The 18331-nt window shown below is 59.4% G+C and overlaps 1 protein-coding gene across 6 annotated transcripts in view; it reads right to left on the reverse strand.

The window, feature by feature from the left end:
- The window catches only part of CHD5 (chromodomain helicase DNA binding protein 5), a 64674-nt gene extending 47128 nt beyond the window's left edge, over positions 1-17546 (reverse strand). For 4 of the 6 annotated variants that reach the window (XM_081490306.1, XM_081490305.1, XM_081490303.1 and 1 more), the window contains exons 1-2: positions 17216-17546; positions 7003-7130 (exon numbers count right to left, since the gene is read on the reverse strand). In XM_081490306.1, the coding sequence (XP_081346432.1) occupies positions 7003-7130; positions 17216-17294 (207 nt within the window). In that variant the 5' untranslated portion in view covers positions 17295-17546. Of the gene's footprint in view, positions 1-7002; positions 7131-13969; positions 14118-17215 lie in introns of those variants that run through there. The other 2 variants (XM_081490308.1, XM_081490307.1) reach the window with 1 other exon arrangement.
- Between the last annotated feature and the right edge of the window lie 785 nt (positions 17547-18331).

An 18331-nucleotide genomic window follows, 5' to 3' on the forward strand; every position in this document is an offset into this window, starting at 1 on the left:
TCAGTTGTATCCGACTCTTTGCAACCCTATGGATCATAGCCCACCAGGCTCCTCTGTTCATGGGATTCTCCAGGCAAGAATACTAGACTGTTGTGCCATGCCCTTCTCCAGGGGATCTTCCCAACCTGGGGATCAAACCTACATCTTCTGTGTCTCCTGCACTGCAGGCGGACTCTTTACCCACTGAGCCACCAGGGAAGTCATTCCAGTCTTATCTGCATGTGGGCTCTCCAGTAGCTGCTAAGGCACAAGCCTACCTTCCCCACGGCCCCCATCCTGGCTGCTTCATCTCAATATGAGACAAGGTAATTTAGGCAGCTCTGAAGCTTGGCTTCCTTGATTTAGTTTCCTGTCTGTACAGGCAGAAAATGGCCCATTTATATGGAGATAAGCGTGTTTACAGACAGAGCATCCCCCATTAGAAAGTCACTGTCCCTCTGAGAAAGCTGTGTATTTGGGGTTTTGAAGATGCAAGGGGGCTGAGGAGGCCCCTCCCGGCCAGGGTCTGCAGGAGAGGCTGGGCACAGATGCTCCAAGGAAGATGATGTTTGGCATTGTCATGCTGGCAGTTTACTCTCTTCAAGGTGAGCAAAGAAAGGCACGGAAGAGATGAAGAGAGAACTAGAGAGATGAAGGATGTGAGAAGAGGAATGAGGGAAGGAAGCAAAAGAGGAGATGGAGAGGGAGGAAGAAGGAGGGAAGGAGGGCGAGGAGGGAAGGTGGGGGAGGGAAGGAGCAGATGGAAGAGGAGCCGAGCAGACGGAGGGCAGTAAGGACAGTGGGTCTGTCTGTCCAGGCCAACTGCTGCTCTCTGTCCAGCCACGTTTAGAGTCTGAGAGTCTCTTTCCACGAGGGAGGTTCTCCCGGAGGTACATCTGGGAAAGGACCCACTGATGGGGTCCCTGCACTTCCTGATTCTTCTGCTTGCTCAGCTCACTCTCTGCCTAGGCCGGCTCCCTGCTTCCAAACCTTTTATGCTCATTAAGCTGCTGAGTCAGTGTGCTGGCTGGTGGCTGGCAGACAGCAGGGCCTGGGCCTTTCTGGAACCCAAGTGTTTCCTGAAATACTGACTCAGTTGGCCACACTGGGCCCCAGGGGCAGTGCACCGGTCCTGGTGGCTGCCAGAGCCTGCCCAGGACAGAACAGCCTCACACGCAATCCTGTTCCAAGGGCTCATGGCCACAGCTCCCAGCTCTGCCTCTGTTCTCTGGGGAGGCAGGGGTCACACAGCGATGTCCATTTCCTCTGAGGGTATAGAGTTCAGCCAGCTTGGAAAGAGCACCCTTCAGAAGACCTGAGAGACAGGGCCTACACCCCAGCAAAGGTAAGGATGGGAGCAGGCAGCCACCACCAGCTTCAGCACCATGGACAGAGGCTGTGGGGCCTGCCAAGGGAGGGGCTTGGGGGCTGGGTCTCACCTGCCCACAGACCAGACCAGGGATGAGACAGGAGGACCCACGACAGGTCCTGGGGCTCCCTGGGGAGGCTGCAGGACAGAACCTGTCTCGGAGCTATGAAACCCTTGCTAACCAGGGAACTAGGCAAGTCACTGCAGCACCCTGACCTTAGTCTCCTCATCTGTGAAATGGGGATGCCGTAAACGGCAGTAAGAGGAACAAAGGAGGTCCTTTGAGAGAGGGCTTTAAACATTTTGAAACAGGAGACTCAAGTACCCAGGATGCCCCCAATTCTTCTTGGAAGTCGAAGATGCGACCAGGACCACAAGCTGGAGGACCCAACCAGCCTCATCTCCCTCGTTTCTGCAAATCCAGACTGCATTAAAGTCAAGTGCATGGACAGCGCCTGCAGCTGGACGACGATTACAGTGCAGCTGGGCTTCCCTGGTGGCTCAGCAGTAAAGAATTCGCCTGCCAACGCAGGAGACACAGGACATGCATTCAGTCCTTGGGGTCAGGAAGAGGCATCCCTTCCTTCAACTCTTCCTCCAACTCTTCAACTGGAGGAGGAAATGGCAACCCACTGCAGTATTCTTGCTTGGAGAATCCCCATGGACAAAGGAGCCTGTGCGCTACAGTCCATGGGGTCACAGAGAGTCAGACATGACTGAGCACCCGTGCGCGCACACACACATGCACACACACACAGGCAACAAGAAGGGGCTGTTGTGGCTGCACCTGTGGGGTTTTTCCCTGAGCATCTGCTGGGAGCCGGCTCTACCACATCCCAAGTGCAGGAGCAGTGGCACAGTTCTGAATGCACGGCCCAGAGGGAGACAGAGGGAGGAAGAGGCAGGGAAGGCCCCTCCGGCAGACACTCCGTCTGTGTGTGCACAGTGCAGAAGGAGCAGGCCTGACAGAGGGCCCCAAGCTGGGCACTGCCAGGAGGGTTGGTCCAGCAACCACTCTGGGTCTAAGTGGGGGAGCAGGAGGGCAAAGTTCCTTCTAGAGGAATGAGCTGGAGCTTCTCCAGGCATGTCAATGGCCCCAGTCACCCTCTAGGGTGACAACGATGGCTGCCTCTCATTTCACAGAAGGGGAAGACCCCTCCTCACCCCGTCTACCTGCATCAAGGAAAACCGGCCAGAAAGAAGAGGTGGTTCCCCAATTCTCCAACTCCCCACCCATTCCCTAATCTCCTCTGTGCCTTTCCTTCTCCCCCCACCAAAATGAGGCTCATCTTGCCTGGTCCACCCTTATCTGTACCCCAATCTCATCCAAGCCCTCTTGCTCACATAGCCGGGGGCAAGGGGGTTGGTGGTCAGTGGGATGCAGGACAGGTCTTTGGGTATGAGTTTCCTGCTGGTATAATAATCCTGTACCCACAGCACCTCTCTGCATCCTTCCAGACCAGGGCCTCCTTTCTCCTGTGTTTTGTTTTTCCAAAATCTTCCCTTGAAGACAAAGGGGCAAAAGGAAGGGCAGCACATGGTTCTGAAAACAACTGGAAGAGGAGGCACCCATCAGCAGGACCTGGAGGGATGCAGAGCAGCCAGTGGCCAGAAGGGCAGGAAGGATAAAAAACTAGGAGTAGACCAGCCATATGGCATCTTGAAACTTACGGGGGTGGTGCAGGCCAACCCACATTCACAAGGGAGGTACAGGCACAAAACAAAAATGCCCTAAAAAAATCCCTAAAGCAACCTCAGCTCCAAGCCACACCTGGGCTCTGAACATCAGGACTCGTCAGGCTGTGACCTTGACGCTGTCCTCTGGGCTACAGCTGCCCCAGGCATGACTACAGGGGATGCCCCTGATGGTTGAAGAACCCAAGTGAACTTGGAGTCCCAACAGAATCCATGTGCAAAGCTGCCTTAGATGCTACACCCAGGCTGTGCGTGCGAGGACTTGGGGGTAGGCAGGAGGGGTCTTTGTCCTGAGCCTCAGGCCCACGGAGGGCACAGTAAGCTACCAATGCAGGCCCTGGGGATCTCTAGTGGGCAGCAAGTGTCCACCCTTTCCCCCCACAGCTCTGCCGATGTCTTTCCATCCAGGCCTTCCATCTCTCTCTCCCTTCCTTCTATGCCTGAGCTTGGCACACACCGCATCTCTTAAAAAGGAGGCATTTCAACTCAAAAAGAGGGACTCAGAGAGTTGGTCATTCTCAAATTGGGGTCCTTCAAGATTGAGAGGGAAAAAGAAAGAATGAAATATGAGCCTTCCCATTCACGAGTGTTATAAACAGTTATAATTTAGCACTGAATAATTGGTTGCTATGGTAACCGCTGCAGTACAGGTTGAAATCATCTCTCCCTCCTGCGCTGGGTCTGACAAGGAGCTTCATCTACATATGCTCAGGTTCTGGCCGAAGCCCGGTTATTTTATGTAAATCACAATTCACGACTCGCTGCCTGTCCCCCCACCCAGCCCCCCCAAAAGCCTGCTGCTGCATGGGTTCCACCCCCCGGGGGGCCTTCTGCTCCTTCCGCCCATGGTCTTGGGTTGGGGCCACCTGGATGGAGATGAAAAGGAGCAAAGGGGTGACATCCCCCCTACCCACATCATGAGAACTCTGCAGGCGAGTGGAGGAGCAGGCAGTGGGCACATGGCAGCCGAGATCCCTCTCTCCAGCGGCAGAGTGTTTAGACCTCGGAAATCTGACAGCTGCCAAGCCAGGCTCTCAGTGGTGCAGTGACAGGGGACCAGGGGAGGGGGAGGGCAACAGTGGTCCGAGGGCCACATTTGGGGCCTGCCTGGCACTGCCCAGGCTCCTGCAGCCCTCCAGTCTCCCCTGGCCTCCATCCCCTCTGAGATCTGGGATTGCATCTCAGTGGAGAGAGGAAGGAGAGAGAGTGAAGAAGTGAGAGGAGGGAGAGAGGAGAGGGCGGGAGGATGATGAGGTGGGTGGGGAAGAAATGCAGAAGAGCGAAGAGGAGGGCAAGGGAGGCCAAGGAAGAGGTAGCAAGACACGGGTCCCGCACAAAGGCCAAGTTCAGGCCACAGCAGTGAGAGCTGGGCTCAGAGACAAAAACAAAACCCTGTGTCCAGGTAGGGCCAGAGAGAGGAGACGAGAAACCTGGATGGTCAAGGTGATCCCAGCATGAGGATGGCAGGCACCAGCCCTCCTGTCCTCAGAAGCCACCAGCCCCTCTCCCCTGGCCGCACGCTCCTCACCCAGCTCCCGCCTCACCACCGCCAAGACTCTGCCCACATCCTGTCTCCTTCCTGACCAGGGCCTTGGGGAGGGGCCTGCTGTACACAGTAATCCAGGAAGGCCAGAGAAAGCTCACCCCGACCTGGAGCCGGGAAGGGAGGCCACAGGCCCCTGGGGGCCTTCATCGTCATTTAGGAACCGGGCAGAGACCCAGCCTGAGGCCTGAGACCAAGGGCCAGATGGAACAGCCCACACTGACCCAGCCTCCCTCCCTGTCCCGGGAAGGAAGCTGAAAGAGAGAAATCGCTCAGGACCTGGGGAAGGAGGAGCCTGTGCTCAGCCCCAGGACCCAGAATCCCCCTCCACCCGTGTCCAGGGAGCCCTGGGTCTGGGGGTGAGCCCAGTGGCCGCAGCAGGTCCAGATTTCACAGCTTCGACCAGAAAGTAGACTCCTGCATCCCAGGGCCCCGCCAGCCCCACACCATCTATTCTCTACTCCCAACAAACACAGACCTGCAGGCCAGGGTGGGGAGAGGAGCTGCAGCAGGTCCCCCCATGGCAGGGGGCCTGGTCCATTGCATCTCCCTGATGGGGAGCCTCCCGGCAGGGGTCCCCCCTTCCTCTCTCCTGCCTCCGCTTCCCCTCCTAGATAATGGGGACAGGACGCTTCAGCTCACAAACCTTCCCACACGCAGCCCTGGGTTTAGGGGTGGGGTATCCTGGGAGGGGACAGACCTGTCTATCCGGGAGCCCAGGATGCCAGGAGCTGGGCGGTGAGGACAAAGCTGAGGTGCAACAGTGATGAAGAGCAGAGGGTCGGACAGGGGCGGCGCTGGGCCCGGCGGAGACTCAGGCCCCTCCGGGGGCAGAAAGGGCGGTCTATATGCGCCCGAGGAGATGAAGAGCCCGGCAAGGCTGCAGAGGGCAGGGAGAGGCTCGGGGACAGCCTAGGCCAGGAGCCTGGACAGGGCAGCTGTCCTATGGGGGCCTCCCAGAAGCGAGGACAGCAGCATAGCGGGCAGTCCCGGGGAGGAATGCTGACCCCAAGCTCCAGGGACAGCACAGACAGGACGTACCTGTGAGGTTCCAGCCAGAGGAAGTGGGGCTGACCCCTCCCTGCCCCAGTCCCTGAGCTCCTGACAGGCCAGCCCCAGCTGACCACCATGGGAACCCGGGGGCACGGTCCAGGGCAGTCCCCGCCCTCCAGACACTTGTAGGGTAACACTCTGGATGTCCCTAAGGCTACTGGCCTTCCCCGTGGCACCGGTCACAGGAAGGCTCCCCCCCGGCCCACAGCTGATTTGCCCCCCAACAAGGTGCTAGGGGCAAAGTGATGACCACCCCCCCTTACCGCAGACACAGAAGTGAGGCTCAGACAGGTGCGGGTAGTGGCCTGGGGAGATCTGGGGAAGAATCCCACCCGCCATGGCCTGCGCGGCATCATAGGTCCATTGTCTTCAGGGGTCTCCTCCTCCCCACCCCCTGCAGCATCTTCAAGGACCCTCCATAGCAAAGTCAACACTTTCCCCAACCCTGCACAAAGCCTTGCAAGGGACAAGCCAGAGGCCCACGGTGGCCTTTGAGGCACATCAGAGAATTCCAGCAGGCTCCACATACAAGCACGTTGCTACTCTGCCCCAAGGGTCACCAAGCCCATTAATACCTCCCCCACAGCCTCCCCTGCGAGGCTGGACCAGGAGGGTCTCCTCTGGACAGGGGAGGCGAGAAAGCCAGAGAACCAACAGCGCTTCCCCATCAAAAACCCCACAGGCTAGGGGAGGACCAGGCTGGGAGGACAGGCCACTGGACATCCCTGGGGCCAGATCTCAGCCATGTCGCTGTGACCCTGGGCAAGTTCATCTCTTGAGCTTCCTCTGTAAGGCAGGGTGCACACCACCCCCTCCCCATAAGGCTACCTGGAGGATGAGGTGACTCCAAGGAGAGGTGGCAGCTCCCATGTGATGGGAGACAGATGACTGCCAGCAGCAGCAGAAGGTGCTGCCCAGGGCACCGAGGAAGTGGACACGGAGGCAGTGGACACAGGTGCAAGCGGGAATAAGGGCCCTTCAGTGAAGAAGTGCAAGCGCCGGGGACCCCATGTTGTCATGGCCCAGGACAGCCACCAAGGGGGAAAGAATAAACACCCAGAACACCCTGATTAAGAAGACAGAACACTTGGGATGGCCAGTGGTTAGGACTCTGAACTTTCACTGCTGAGGGCCCAGGTTCGATCCCTGGTCGAGGAACTAAAGTTGATGGGACATGACACGAGATCCACCTCGGGCAGGTATCGGTGGGCACTGCTCACAGCAGATGCCAGTTTTGGTGTTCTCACACAAGCTCAGTTCTCAGGACACACTCTCCCTTGCTGGAAGGTTCTGGGAGCCCAGGTCTTTCTCCGCAGGCCCAGGAGGAGCAGCCAAGCCCCCCAACAGCCCCGGCCCTGCTCACCTCTTTCTTCTTCCTTTTCCCTTTGGACCTGTTCTCCTTGAGCTTCTTGGACTTTTTCTTCTTGGGGAGGCTCACGGGCTCCTCCGGGAAAAAGTCATCGAAGCCTTCAAGGCCACCATCTTCTTCTTCTGGAGGAATAAGAAGGGGGAGGGAGTTACTCTGCTGCTTTCTGTAGGAAGATCCACTCCCCAACCCAGGAACAGAGTGAGAGGTGGAGCCACTGGACAGCTAGCTCCTCTGCCATCCAACTGTCCCGGGTCAGGGCCACCCACCCCTCCCTGCCCGCAACTTAAAGCCCACCCCCCCTCCCTCCATCTAGTTCCCCTGCCCCAACCCCTCAGAGTCATCCCCCAGCCCCTCAGGCCATGTCACACCACTCCACTTCTCTGGGCCTTTCCTCCTGTCATCTGTAAAATGGGACAATCACCATCTTTCTTGCTACAACAGTGCTCCAGAAACTGAAACAAACATGACTAACCAAGTAAGGGGCTTTGTTGACCTGGCTGCTCGGGAAGAAAGCAGCTCCATGGAGTCAGAAAGCCATCTCCAGCTGGCCCAGGGAGGGTCGGGGCCTACTTCTGCCCTCCAGAGGCCCACAGTGGGGCCAGGAGACAGCTCATGAGTGCAGGGGACATCACCCTAGGTGATGCCAGGTGGGCCGTGGGGCAAGTGTTTGGGAGTTTGGAGGAGAGACCAGCGAGGCAGATGCCAGGACCCCCCCTTAATGGGCACTTGAAGGCCACGCTGCCCCACCACCCGGCCTAGTCCCCACCTGCACCCACACAGGCCCATCCCCGTTACGTGGACCCGGACACACACAGCAGGGTGCCAAACACACTCCACTGGGTGCTCTGGAGAGTGTGACAGAGAGAGGTACATTTTCTAGAAACTGCCTACGTTTCCTGAATTCCTCACACTTTCATGCAGCCAAAAGGCAAGGTGAGCAGACAAGTATTTCACGTGGGCATCTCTGTGCTTCTCGCCACCCCCCAAAGGGAGCCTGTGGCTGGGGTCTAACTCCCACCCAGGATGTCAGGGGGATAAAGAGTAGGAGCCCTGAGTTCTGTGGGGCTGGGGTGGAAGTGGGGAATGGGAGGGTCCTCTTGGGGGCAAATGGCAGCAAGATGACACAGGAAGAACAAACACCCAGAGACATCCCTTCTGGTGCAGTGGATAAGACTTTGAGCTCCCAACGCAGGAGGCCCAGGTTCAACCCCTAGTCAGAGAACTGGATCCCACACGCCACATAGGAGTTCACATGCCTCAACTAAAGATCCCACATGCTAAGTCACTTCAGTCATGTCCGAATCTTTGCGACCCCATGGACTGTAGCCCACCAGGTTCCTCTGTCCATGGGGTTCTCTAGGAAAGAATACTGGAATGGGTTGCCATGCCCTTTTCCAGGGTATCTTCCTGACCCAGGGATCACCCTCATCTCTTATGTCTCCCGTTCTTTATCACTAGCGCCACCTGGGGAGCTCAGAGATTCCCCCGTGCTGCAGCAAAGATCCAAGATCCCACGTACTGCAATTATGATACAGCACAGCCAAATAAATAATTTTTTAAGTATATAAAATGCTATATAAAAAAAACACCTAGAGGAGAGCTACATCTGCCCTCCTGGGATGAAGGAAGATTCCAGAATGAGCCAGTCGAACCTCCAAAGGGTCCACCAAAGGGGCTTCAAGAAAGCCAGTCCCCCACACCAGCAGCTTGTCCCTCTCATGGCCCAAGTGCACAGGGTGGGGGCACAGAGAGAAGCACCAGGGGGTGGAGGACAGGACAGGGAGTCTCATTTAGCCTCAGGCTGGCCTCTGAGAGGGACCCCACTGTGAGACTGACACTCTGGGAGACCCTGAGGAAGTCGAGACGTGCCAGGGCCACCCAAGGGACTTTCCTCTGGGAAATGTACAGTGTCCTCAATGAATCAAGTTTAAATAACAGGGCCCCCAGGACACCTTTTAGAGCAAAACATCCTGGCTGGTTAATGTGTCAGACCCACAGATGTTTGGACACACATCTGCACCCTGGACACCCCCAACATCCCCCCTATCCTCCACAGGGGTCTACTCCAGGGCCTGGGAGTTTCCCAGGTGGCACTGGTGGTAAAGAAGACAATGCAGGAGACATAATAGATGTGGGTTCGATCTCTGGGTTCGGGAAGATCCCCTGGAGAAGAGCATGGCAACCCACTCCAGTATTCTTGGCTGGAGAAGCCCATGGACAGAGGAGCCTGGCGGCTACAATCCAGAGAATGACAAAGAGTCGGGCACGACTGAAGTGACTTAGCACCCAGTCAGGGGCCTGAGATCCCTGCCCCTACAGTCACCAGTGGGGAGGGGGAAGGTGGCCCTGGTCACATTCTGGATACAGCTAGAGGGCGCTGGTGACTCTGGCGGCCCAGTGAATGCCCCTCCCACCCCTATTCCCTGGAGGGCCATCTCCCACATGTTCCACTTCCTACCTGGGGAAGGTAGGGGCTGCACCACTGACTGGGCACCCCTCTGCACCAGGGTCTCCTCCAGGGTAGCCAGGGGCCTGTGGCCTGCCCCCCCACCCCCACCCATCTTGCACAGCAGAGGTAGGTCCACTGGAGCAGGCAGCAGGGCACGCCTGAGTCCCAGCCCCTCCCCATCCTGCCAGGTGAACACAGAGATGGAGAGAGACAACTCCAGGTAGGTGAGGGAGCTTCCATGGAGGAAGGAGTGACCTGAGGGTGGGCTGAGTGCTGGCCATCCCCGGGAGGCCAGCTCAGTGGTCCTGACCAGCAGAGGGGGACAGTGCCAAGGACAAGACCCTGTGGAGGGTATAGCTGCTGTGGCTGGCACAAGGGCCAGGCAGTGAGGGTGGGCCCAAAGCTGGGATTCACGTGGGCAGGCTGTGAGGGGAGCTGGGCAGAGGAGGCAGGAGCCAACCCCATCCTGTCCCCTGGACCCTGATGTGGGAGGGGCAAGGATCCTTGTGCCAGTTGGAAAGGTGCATGGGCACCCCCAGAGCCATCCGGGAGTGGAGGGCTCTAGGGAACAGCGACATGGTTGGCGGAGGGCCAGGCTGGGGATCTGATGCCCATCCACGCCTGCCCACTTCCCCACCCACCTCCACCTCCCCCGGAGCTGCAAAGAGACCGCCTGGGCAGAGCCGCCCCCGCACCCTGGCAATGCCCAGCACAGTTATGTAACAGGCTCAGCTGATGCAATCGGGAGGGGGCCTCTCCCTCCTGCCTCTGGCCTCCTCCCTACATCCCCCGTCCCCTCAGCAGGGCAGTTCCCCAGACTGGGGAGGCCAGCCCAGCACACAGTCACAGACTGACCGGGCAGCGGGCACAGACAAGGAGATGTGCAGGTGGCTGCGGGAGATTTGAGAAGAAAGCTGGGATCGCCCATGGGCGGTGCCCCATCCTGCTTGGGAACGGGGTAGGGGTACCTCGAGCTTTAAGCGCAGCCCCGGCCTCAGAGGATAAGACCTCGGGCCCCCTGCCCCCGGACAGACTCCTCCCTCCATTCCCAGGAGACCTCACAGCCCAGGGCCATCTGCCTGGTTAAATCCCTCCTCCGGGAAAGTTCCAGACTGGCACACGACGAAGGGGACCCCACGCTGCCCACCCCCATCGTCTTCTTCCGCATGGCTTCTGGTAGCCCTGAGGACCCCCAGGGCTGCCCTTCTGTGACAGTGCTCCCAGAAACCCCCATAATTCCCACCCAGCCCTGCCCCCCCTCCGTCTTCTGAGCTTCTTCCAGAACCAGACCTGAGGAGTCATAACAGAGCAACCTTTCCTGGTGCCCCTCTCAGAGCCTGGCCCTGCACCCCCTCCCCAGGGCACCCAGCCAGTGGTAACGTGGGAGTCCGCACTCCCTGAGGTGAGGGCACTGAGGAGAAGCAGCCTCAGGACTCCTCATCCTGCCGGCTCCCAGCTCTGCCTGGCTCCCAGCTCCGCCTGGCTGCCCCACACAGCCCTTCCGGGCTGCCTGGCAGTGTTCTCCCTCACCAACCCTGCCCCTCCAGGGCCTCAGGCTCCATCGATCCCAGACGGGCTATAATTAGGACCCATTTGCCCTGTTCTGTCTCCCAGGCCTGGGGAGGGGGCAGGGGAGGCTGCTTCAGAGACAAAACAGGGGGACAGGTGGGGGACCGCAAACATAGGTACCTTCTGTGGCTTTTCCTCTAGTTTATCCCCACCCCTCACCAACTCCCTGCACACACTGGCTTAGCCCTGAGGGACCTCCAGGCTGCTCAACAGGCTGCAGCCCAGGCAAGGGGGATGGACCCTTCCCAGAGAAACACCTTACAACAGTGGATCTACCCACCGCCTGCACCAGGCTCAAAGCAGGTAGCGTATGTTTGTTTATAGGACTTCATCTACTCCACACAGCAAACCGGGGAGATGGTAATATTACCCCCATTTGCAGATGAGGAAACAGGCTCCAAGGATCTCATCACTTGCCCACTTCTCAGTCTCACAGCCGGCAGGCGGCAGAGCCAGGATGTATCTCTGGCCAGTGGTCCCCACACCTGCCCCTCCCTCCAGGTGTAAGACCCCCCCAGAACTCAGCCCTTCCCTGCACTTACTTAACAAGCATTTAAACACCATTGCCCCTATGCCATGCTTGGATGTGCCCTGGGGACGCTGAGGTGACTCAGGCTGGCCCCTGGTCTGGAAGGTCATCTGGGCTCCCTTGGGGTGGGGGTGATCTGGGCTAGTCCACTCTAAGTCCCCATGCTCTGCCCACCCCCTGGCCCCTGTCCTCTGGGGAGGGGCAGCAGCAGAGCCCAGAGGGGGCCTGGGTAAGAGGGAAGCCCCCCAGGCAACTTAGCAAACACAAGGTGATCAGAGTAGAAGAAAAACATGATTGTGCAAGGAAGAGTTAGGTCATCTGATTCCAGGCGGCTGATGGATCTGGGGAGGCGGAGCCAGGAGCCGGATCAAGAGCTCCATCACGGAGGTCCAGAAGGGTGAGCAAATGTCAGTGATGGGGACCCAGCTCAACATCCATCTCCCCTCCAGAGCCTGGGGAGAGGGGCTCCTTCCGTTCCCCTAGGCAGGAAACAAGACCACCTGGTGGCCAGGAGGAGGGACAGGGGAGCACAAACAGGCTTCAAACCACTGCCCCTGCCTGGTGGGGTGGCCCCTAGTCCCTTCTCCCCTGAGCCCACATCTTCATCCTTATAATGGGCCGAGTCTGGGAATTCCCTGGTGGTCCAGTGGTTAGGATTCCACACTTCCACTGCCAAAGGCACGGGTGTGATCCCTGGTTGGGCAACTGAGATCCTCCAAGCCAAGTGACGTGGCCAAAAATAAATAAATAAATAAAAATTAAAAAACAAATGGGCCAAGCACTGCCCTTCTCATGGGATGACGAACTGGAAACTGTGAGATGCAACTGAAGTGCTTGGCAATGGCAGGTGGGGCCCAGGGCCTCAAGAAGGTTAGGATGGTGGGAACTGAAGGACTTGGGGGTTCAGGCATCACTGGGCCAGGGGTTCTCAGGGCCACTCTAGGGCCAGCCAAGGAGGGGCCATCAAGACTAAGGTTCCCATCAGTCCTTGGAGTGCCCCCACACCACGGGCCTCCACAGAAAATGGCAGGGGCAGGAGAGGCGGGGCAGTAGTTCTGCCCAGGAGAGGATTAATAATTTATTTATGACATTTAACAAAACCCAGACATCACCTCATTGGCGTCTCATCAAAGAGTCAGTCCTGAGCACCATGGGCAGGCAGCAGGAGGGGGGAACAGGGCAGGCTTTTACCCTAAGGGACTGGGCCCAGAAAGAGTGAGGAGGGAGGAGGATGAGGGCCCAGAGCACTGCCAGGGAGGAGGAGGAAAGACAGGCAGGAGGGAGGGGATGGGGAGAGAACCCTGGAGGGCCAGGGACACAAGAGGGAAAGAGAGGGACAGCCAGACAGAGAGGAGCAAAGACTCAGGGAAGACAGACTTGGAGAACAGACAAAGGGACAGACATGAGGACAAAGTGAGAAGACAAACAGGGAGAGGGAAATAAGGACACAGCCAAAGGCAGAAAGTCTCAAAAGTTCTACCTACAAAACCCCCAGAAGGTCAGACACTATATAGTATGTTCAGTACTTGGCTCAGAGAAGGCATGCAAGAAATCTGTGTTGGGTGGGTGAGTGGATGGATGGATAGACAGATGATGGATGGATGGACAGATAGATGAATAGATGAATGGATCAATGGATGGATGGATGGACTGGACAGATAAATAAATATATGAGTGGATAGATGGATGGATGGATGGATTCAGTTCAGTCCAGTCACTCAGTCATGTCGGACTCTTTGTGACCCCATGGACTGCAGCAGGAGGAGGATGGATGGATGATGGATGGATGGAGACTGGGTTGGATGGATGGATGGATGATGAGTGGGTATGATGGCTAGCCAGTGGGCAGTGGGTGTATATGGTTAGTTGGTTAGTTTTGTGTTTGGATAAGTAGATGTTCAGAGGGTACATACATGGGTGGGTAGATGAACAAGTGTGTGATGAAATAATAGATCACTTGGGAATGAGGGGAGTCTCTCATAGGCCAAGCCACTGGGCAAAGAGTGCTGTTCACTGTGCCTCCGTCCTCTCAGCAAAACGTATTAAATATTATGATCAGGCTCTCACCGTTTCCCCAATGGTGGGGGAATGGGTTAAGAAGACATAGACCTTTGAGAATCATGGCACTCTCTCCCTCCTGCCCTCTGTACCTACAGAAGCCTAGATGGGGCCCAGTCCTGTGGGCTAGGGGTGCATAGGCTGTCAAGTGCCAGAGTGGTCCCACTACGTGGCCAGGAGAGAAGCTGGGCTCATCAGCTCTAGGAAACCCACTCCCCCTGACTGTGTGGGATGGAAGAGCTGGGCCTACCAGGCAGGGACTTCTGAGGAAAAGGCCTGGAGTGCCAAGCCCTCTTCTCCCTTCCTCCCCACCTCCCTCCAGCCCCTCAAGCCCAGGCTCCCTGCCCCCAGCTTACCAGATGAGGGTGCATGTCTCAGAAGCATCTCCTCAGGGAAGGCAGGCCAACTGCCCCCCTTGGATGGTGCTAATTATAAGCCACACTTTAGGGCACCAATATGTGCTGGGCACTGTGACCTACATGTTCCACGGGCACCATCTCACCAGTCCTCATAATAACCCCTCTATGAGGTAGCTGGTGCCACAGTCCCATTCCACAAGTGGGGACACTGAGGCAGAGGGACCAGGTGTCCTGCCAAGGTCAGGCCATGAAGAAGGAGCAGAGGCGGAGCCACTGACTCTCTTGAGCCCTCTTGTGGACTAGCCCTCTGAATCCCCAAGAGACTGTGGCAGCCAGGGCCCCTGTGCCCAAGAAGCAGGCACCCTGCCCTCCTCCTCACCCACTGGGCTCAGTGCCAGAGAGCTGGCCTGGGCAAATCTGGGTGGCAAGAACACTGCTGAGGATGGTGGGAGACAGGCGGAGTGAGGAAAGTAGATGTGACAAGTACTGAGCCCACCACAGCAGATTGAAAACTTGGAGTGACAGCTTCCAACACACTGGCTCCCCCACCAGCAAACTGCCACATGCGGGACCTGCCGGCCCCCCATCCCTGCGGGCCACGGTCACCAGCTCAGGTTGAGGGTTGCAGAGAGGCTGAAGTGGAGGACAGGGGCCTGGGCGGCCAGCACTTCAGGAGAGACATGAGGCCTAGGATGAGGCTGTCATCATGTCCAGAGGTCAGGGTGACCCAGGGACCCCCCAGCCCTCAGACCCTGAGACTGTGCCCCTCTCTCCAGCACCCACAGTGCCAGGCACAGTGGGTGGTCACAGGGTCAACCTCAAGGGGGGAAGCCCACTGATACAAGTCAGCTGATGATAATATTCCAGGGAAATACTGTCAAGAAAATGAAGCATTAAAACGGGCCTGGGAATGAGAGGGGTGGGCCTACACTCAGCCAGGAGCTGGAGACCTGAGTAGCAAGAAGGAGGCGGTCTTGAGCTGGGGAACATTGGGTCTGGCAGAGGTCACGGTCAATGTTCAGGGCAGGATGGAGCCTGGGGAGTTCCAGAAGAATCTAGAAGGCTAATACATGAGCAAGGAGGTGGCAAGTGGCAATGGGGGTGGAGTAGAACAGGGGTTTTGCAATCGGTTCACACCAGTGGGCTGGGGTCTGCTTTGTGTTTACAGAGGTGACCCTGGCTGCTGAACAGAGTATGGTCAGTGAGGACTGGTTAGGAGGCTTTGCAGTGGACCAGGTAGAGGGGACAGTGGCTGCTATCAGGGACACAGAGAGGGGCTAGGAGCTCAGGAAGGCTCAGGACACTCTCTGAAGGTGTCTCCCTGGTGTCAAGCACCTAGTCCTGTGGAAGGACAAGCTGTAGTCTCTGCTTGACAGGGCTTTGAAGGGCTTCCTAGAGACCCTGGGGCCAACCCTACCCCCCACACCTTCCTGGAGCAATGGATGCAAGCAGGAGGGAGACAAGGTGGCAGGCAGGTGACTCTGGCCAAGGCCCAAGCCCTCTGGACCTAAAGGAGTGAGCTGGGTGCCCATCGGCCTGGGGGCACTTCCCTGGCCTCCTCCTCTCCCCACTCTCGGAGCCCTGACACAACCAGAGAGATTCAGAGTGTATGGGACGGGGGACAGAGGACCCCATCAGGAGGTTGGTGAAGTCCTGGAAATAAACCTGTTCATGCACTCTCAGCTGTCCACTACCCCCACCAATCAGTGCCACAAAGGGCCACGCCCCGAGTGCCATGCATCCAGGAAGCCAGTAACCAGCTTTCCCTAAGCCAGCTTCCTGGGTAGAAAACAGCCCTGGGTTTCAGTGCCTGTGCCGGGCCTCTGTGTTCCCTTCCAGGAAATGGGCCTAATTCCCTAGCCCCCAGGATGTAAGAGTCAACCATTGTCCAAGCAACTCCACCCATGTGGGGTCACCTCACCCCCAATCCCCTCACCCCAGCAGGTCCTTTGCAAACTTGGCCAAACTATCTGAAGAGCAGGGTGAGACCCCAGTCATCATATTAAAGGAAGCAAACAAGTGGGGAGGGTGAGGAGGCCCCCCCAGTGGGCGTGGCCATCTGGTGGGAATCCCCCCTAGGAAGAGGCAAAACTGCCACCTGGGTCCTCCCCTTCTCACCTCCTGCACGCAGGAGTTGAGGTGTCAATGTGCGGAATACTCTCACCCCTGGAGAAGGGGCTCCAGGGGCCAGACAGCACACTCAAGGACGAGGAAGTGCTCCCGCAGTTTCCACAAGTCCCCTGGGAGGCCAGAAAGGGCCGTGATTTGGTATGGGGACGCTGAGATGTGACAGAGTCCTCCGGAAGGGAACGAAGACGGCTGGTCCACAGTGTGAGGCCCTGCCCAGCTGTGCCGGGAGAGGAACGTCCCAAACACACGGTGAGCAGTTAAGTAAGAAATGATCCTGCAAGGTTGCCCCTGACTCACAAGCCCTGTTTTCTGCTGAATTCTGGAGAGGGATGGTAGAGGCAGGGGCGGTGGCCCTGAGAGTCAGGCCCGTTGCCAAAGCAGGGTGGGCTGGGAACGCCACTAGGCGGGCGACCGCGGGCTGGAGACGCCGGCCGGCGCTAGGGCGCGCCAGGACGACGCCGGCGGCCCGGGCAAAGTGCTGGGGAGCGGCGGTCGCGGCACTCGGCGGCCGGGAACAGGGAGCGGAGTCAGCCCGCGCGCCTCAGCCTGGAGCCTTCGTCGGCTCGGAGGGAAGTCGCCCCTGCCCAGGCGCTCGCCCGGTCCCCTAGTCCGTCCCGTCCTCCGCCCGCTCCGGGCCCCACCCAGCCCACCCAGGAGCCGAGATAGGCCGGGTCCCGGTATCTGGTCCCTCCAGCCCCCGCCGGTCTCCCCGAGGGCAAGGGTGCGCGATGCGGGGCGAGAGCGCGGGGTGCGCGGCTCCAGCAGCCGAGCGCGATTCCCGCCCCCTTCAAGGGCACGCGGGCTGACCCCCGCGGCGCCGCGCCCCCTCCCCGCTTCGGGCGCCCGGCACAGGCCCCCGGCGGTCCTCCGCCCGCGCCATGGCCAGAGTGGCCCAGATAGCACCCGCCCTTGGCGGTCCGCGCGCCGCGCCCCGGCGCTCGCCCAGCCCCGCGCCCTTGGCCGCGCGGCGCCAGCAGGGCGGGAGCGCAGCCCGCAGCCCGGCGCCCCCTCCCGCGCGCCGCCAGCGCCGCCCGCGAGGTCCGGCCCCCGGGCCCAGCCGGTCCCCGCGCCCCCCGCCGCCCCGGCCCCGAGTGCAGCCGGCGCCCCGCTCACCTGACATCTCGTCCTCGTTCTCCATCTCGTCTGCGAACAGCCGCGGCAGCTCCTCCTCGGTGCCCAGCGGGCCCCGCATGCCCGGCACGGGGGGGAGGGGAGGTGGGCGCCCCCCCTCCCTCCGGGCGCGGTGCCAGCCTTAACCCGTGCGCTGCCGGACGGGCGCGCGCGGCGGGCGAGGCGGCCTCAGCGAGAAGATGGCGGCCGCCTGCCCCCCCACCCCCCCAAACCTCCACCCCCCCGTCTCGACCCCCTTCTTCTCGGCCGCCTTCGCCCAGCTCCCCGCAAAGCCCGGGCTGCTCCGCCCACCGCGCCCCGAAGCACGAGTCCCGCAGCCGGCCGAGGTGGCGGCGGCAGAGCCGGCGGCACGGCGGCACGGCGGGGGGGCGGCACACATGCCCGGATTGTGACGTCCAGTCTGGTTGCTGTGGCAACCCCATCCCATCGTTCCGGCAGCGCGACTAGTTAACAGCAGAGAACAAGTTGGGGGGACTAGTCCGGAGCCTCTGAGTGCGGGGTGGGGGACGCGGCACTCCGGCAGGGGGAGCCGTCGAGGCGCCCGCGCGCCCGGGGACCCGACGGCCAAGCGGGCAGCTGGGACTCGGGCGGTCCGGGCCCAGTGGAGGCAGGGAAGGGCCGGCCCGCGCGTATCCGCGGCGGGGCCCGCTGCCACCGCCGCCCCTGCCCGGGATGGGTACCCAAGGACGCAGGGGCAGGGTCCCCGGAGCAGCGGGCAGCGAGCTTCCTCACTGCTCTCACGCGCCCAGTCCTGGTCGCCTCGCACCGAGCCAAACACGTTTCTATAACCCCCTTTCCGAAGAACATTCGAAGAAAAAAGCGTTCCGCACTTGGGGAAGGGCCGCTCTGGAGACAGCGGGTCTGATTCCTCCAGAAAAATCTGCAGGCTGGCTCCTCCCTCACTCCAGCGCACCCCGCTCCCACCGCCCACGTACCCCCTCCTAAAACGCCCCTCCTGGCCGGTCCGCTTTAAATACATCCAGCCCCCCGGGGGTGAGGTGGAACCGCGTTCTCTGTGCCCAAAACTCCCGCTTAGAAGCGACACCTGTCGCGGAGTGGGAAGGAACAGCGCCACCAGTCCTCGGTTGTTAAAGGTGA

Source organism: Giraffa tippelskirchi, chromosome 5, assembly GCF_054371585.1.
Source record: "Giraffa tippelskirchi isolate mGirTip1 chromosome 5, T2T-mGirTip1v1.2.pri, whole genome shotgun sequence".
In the NCBI taxonomy this organism is placed as follows: Eukaryota; Metazoa; Chordata; class Mammalia; order Artiodactyla; family Giraffidae; genus Giraffa; species Giraffa tippelskirchi.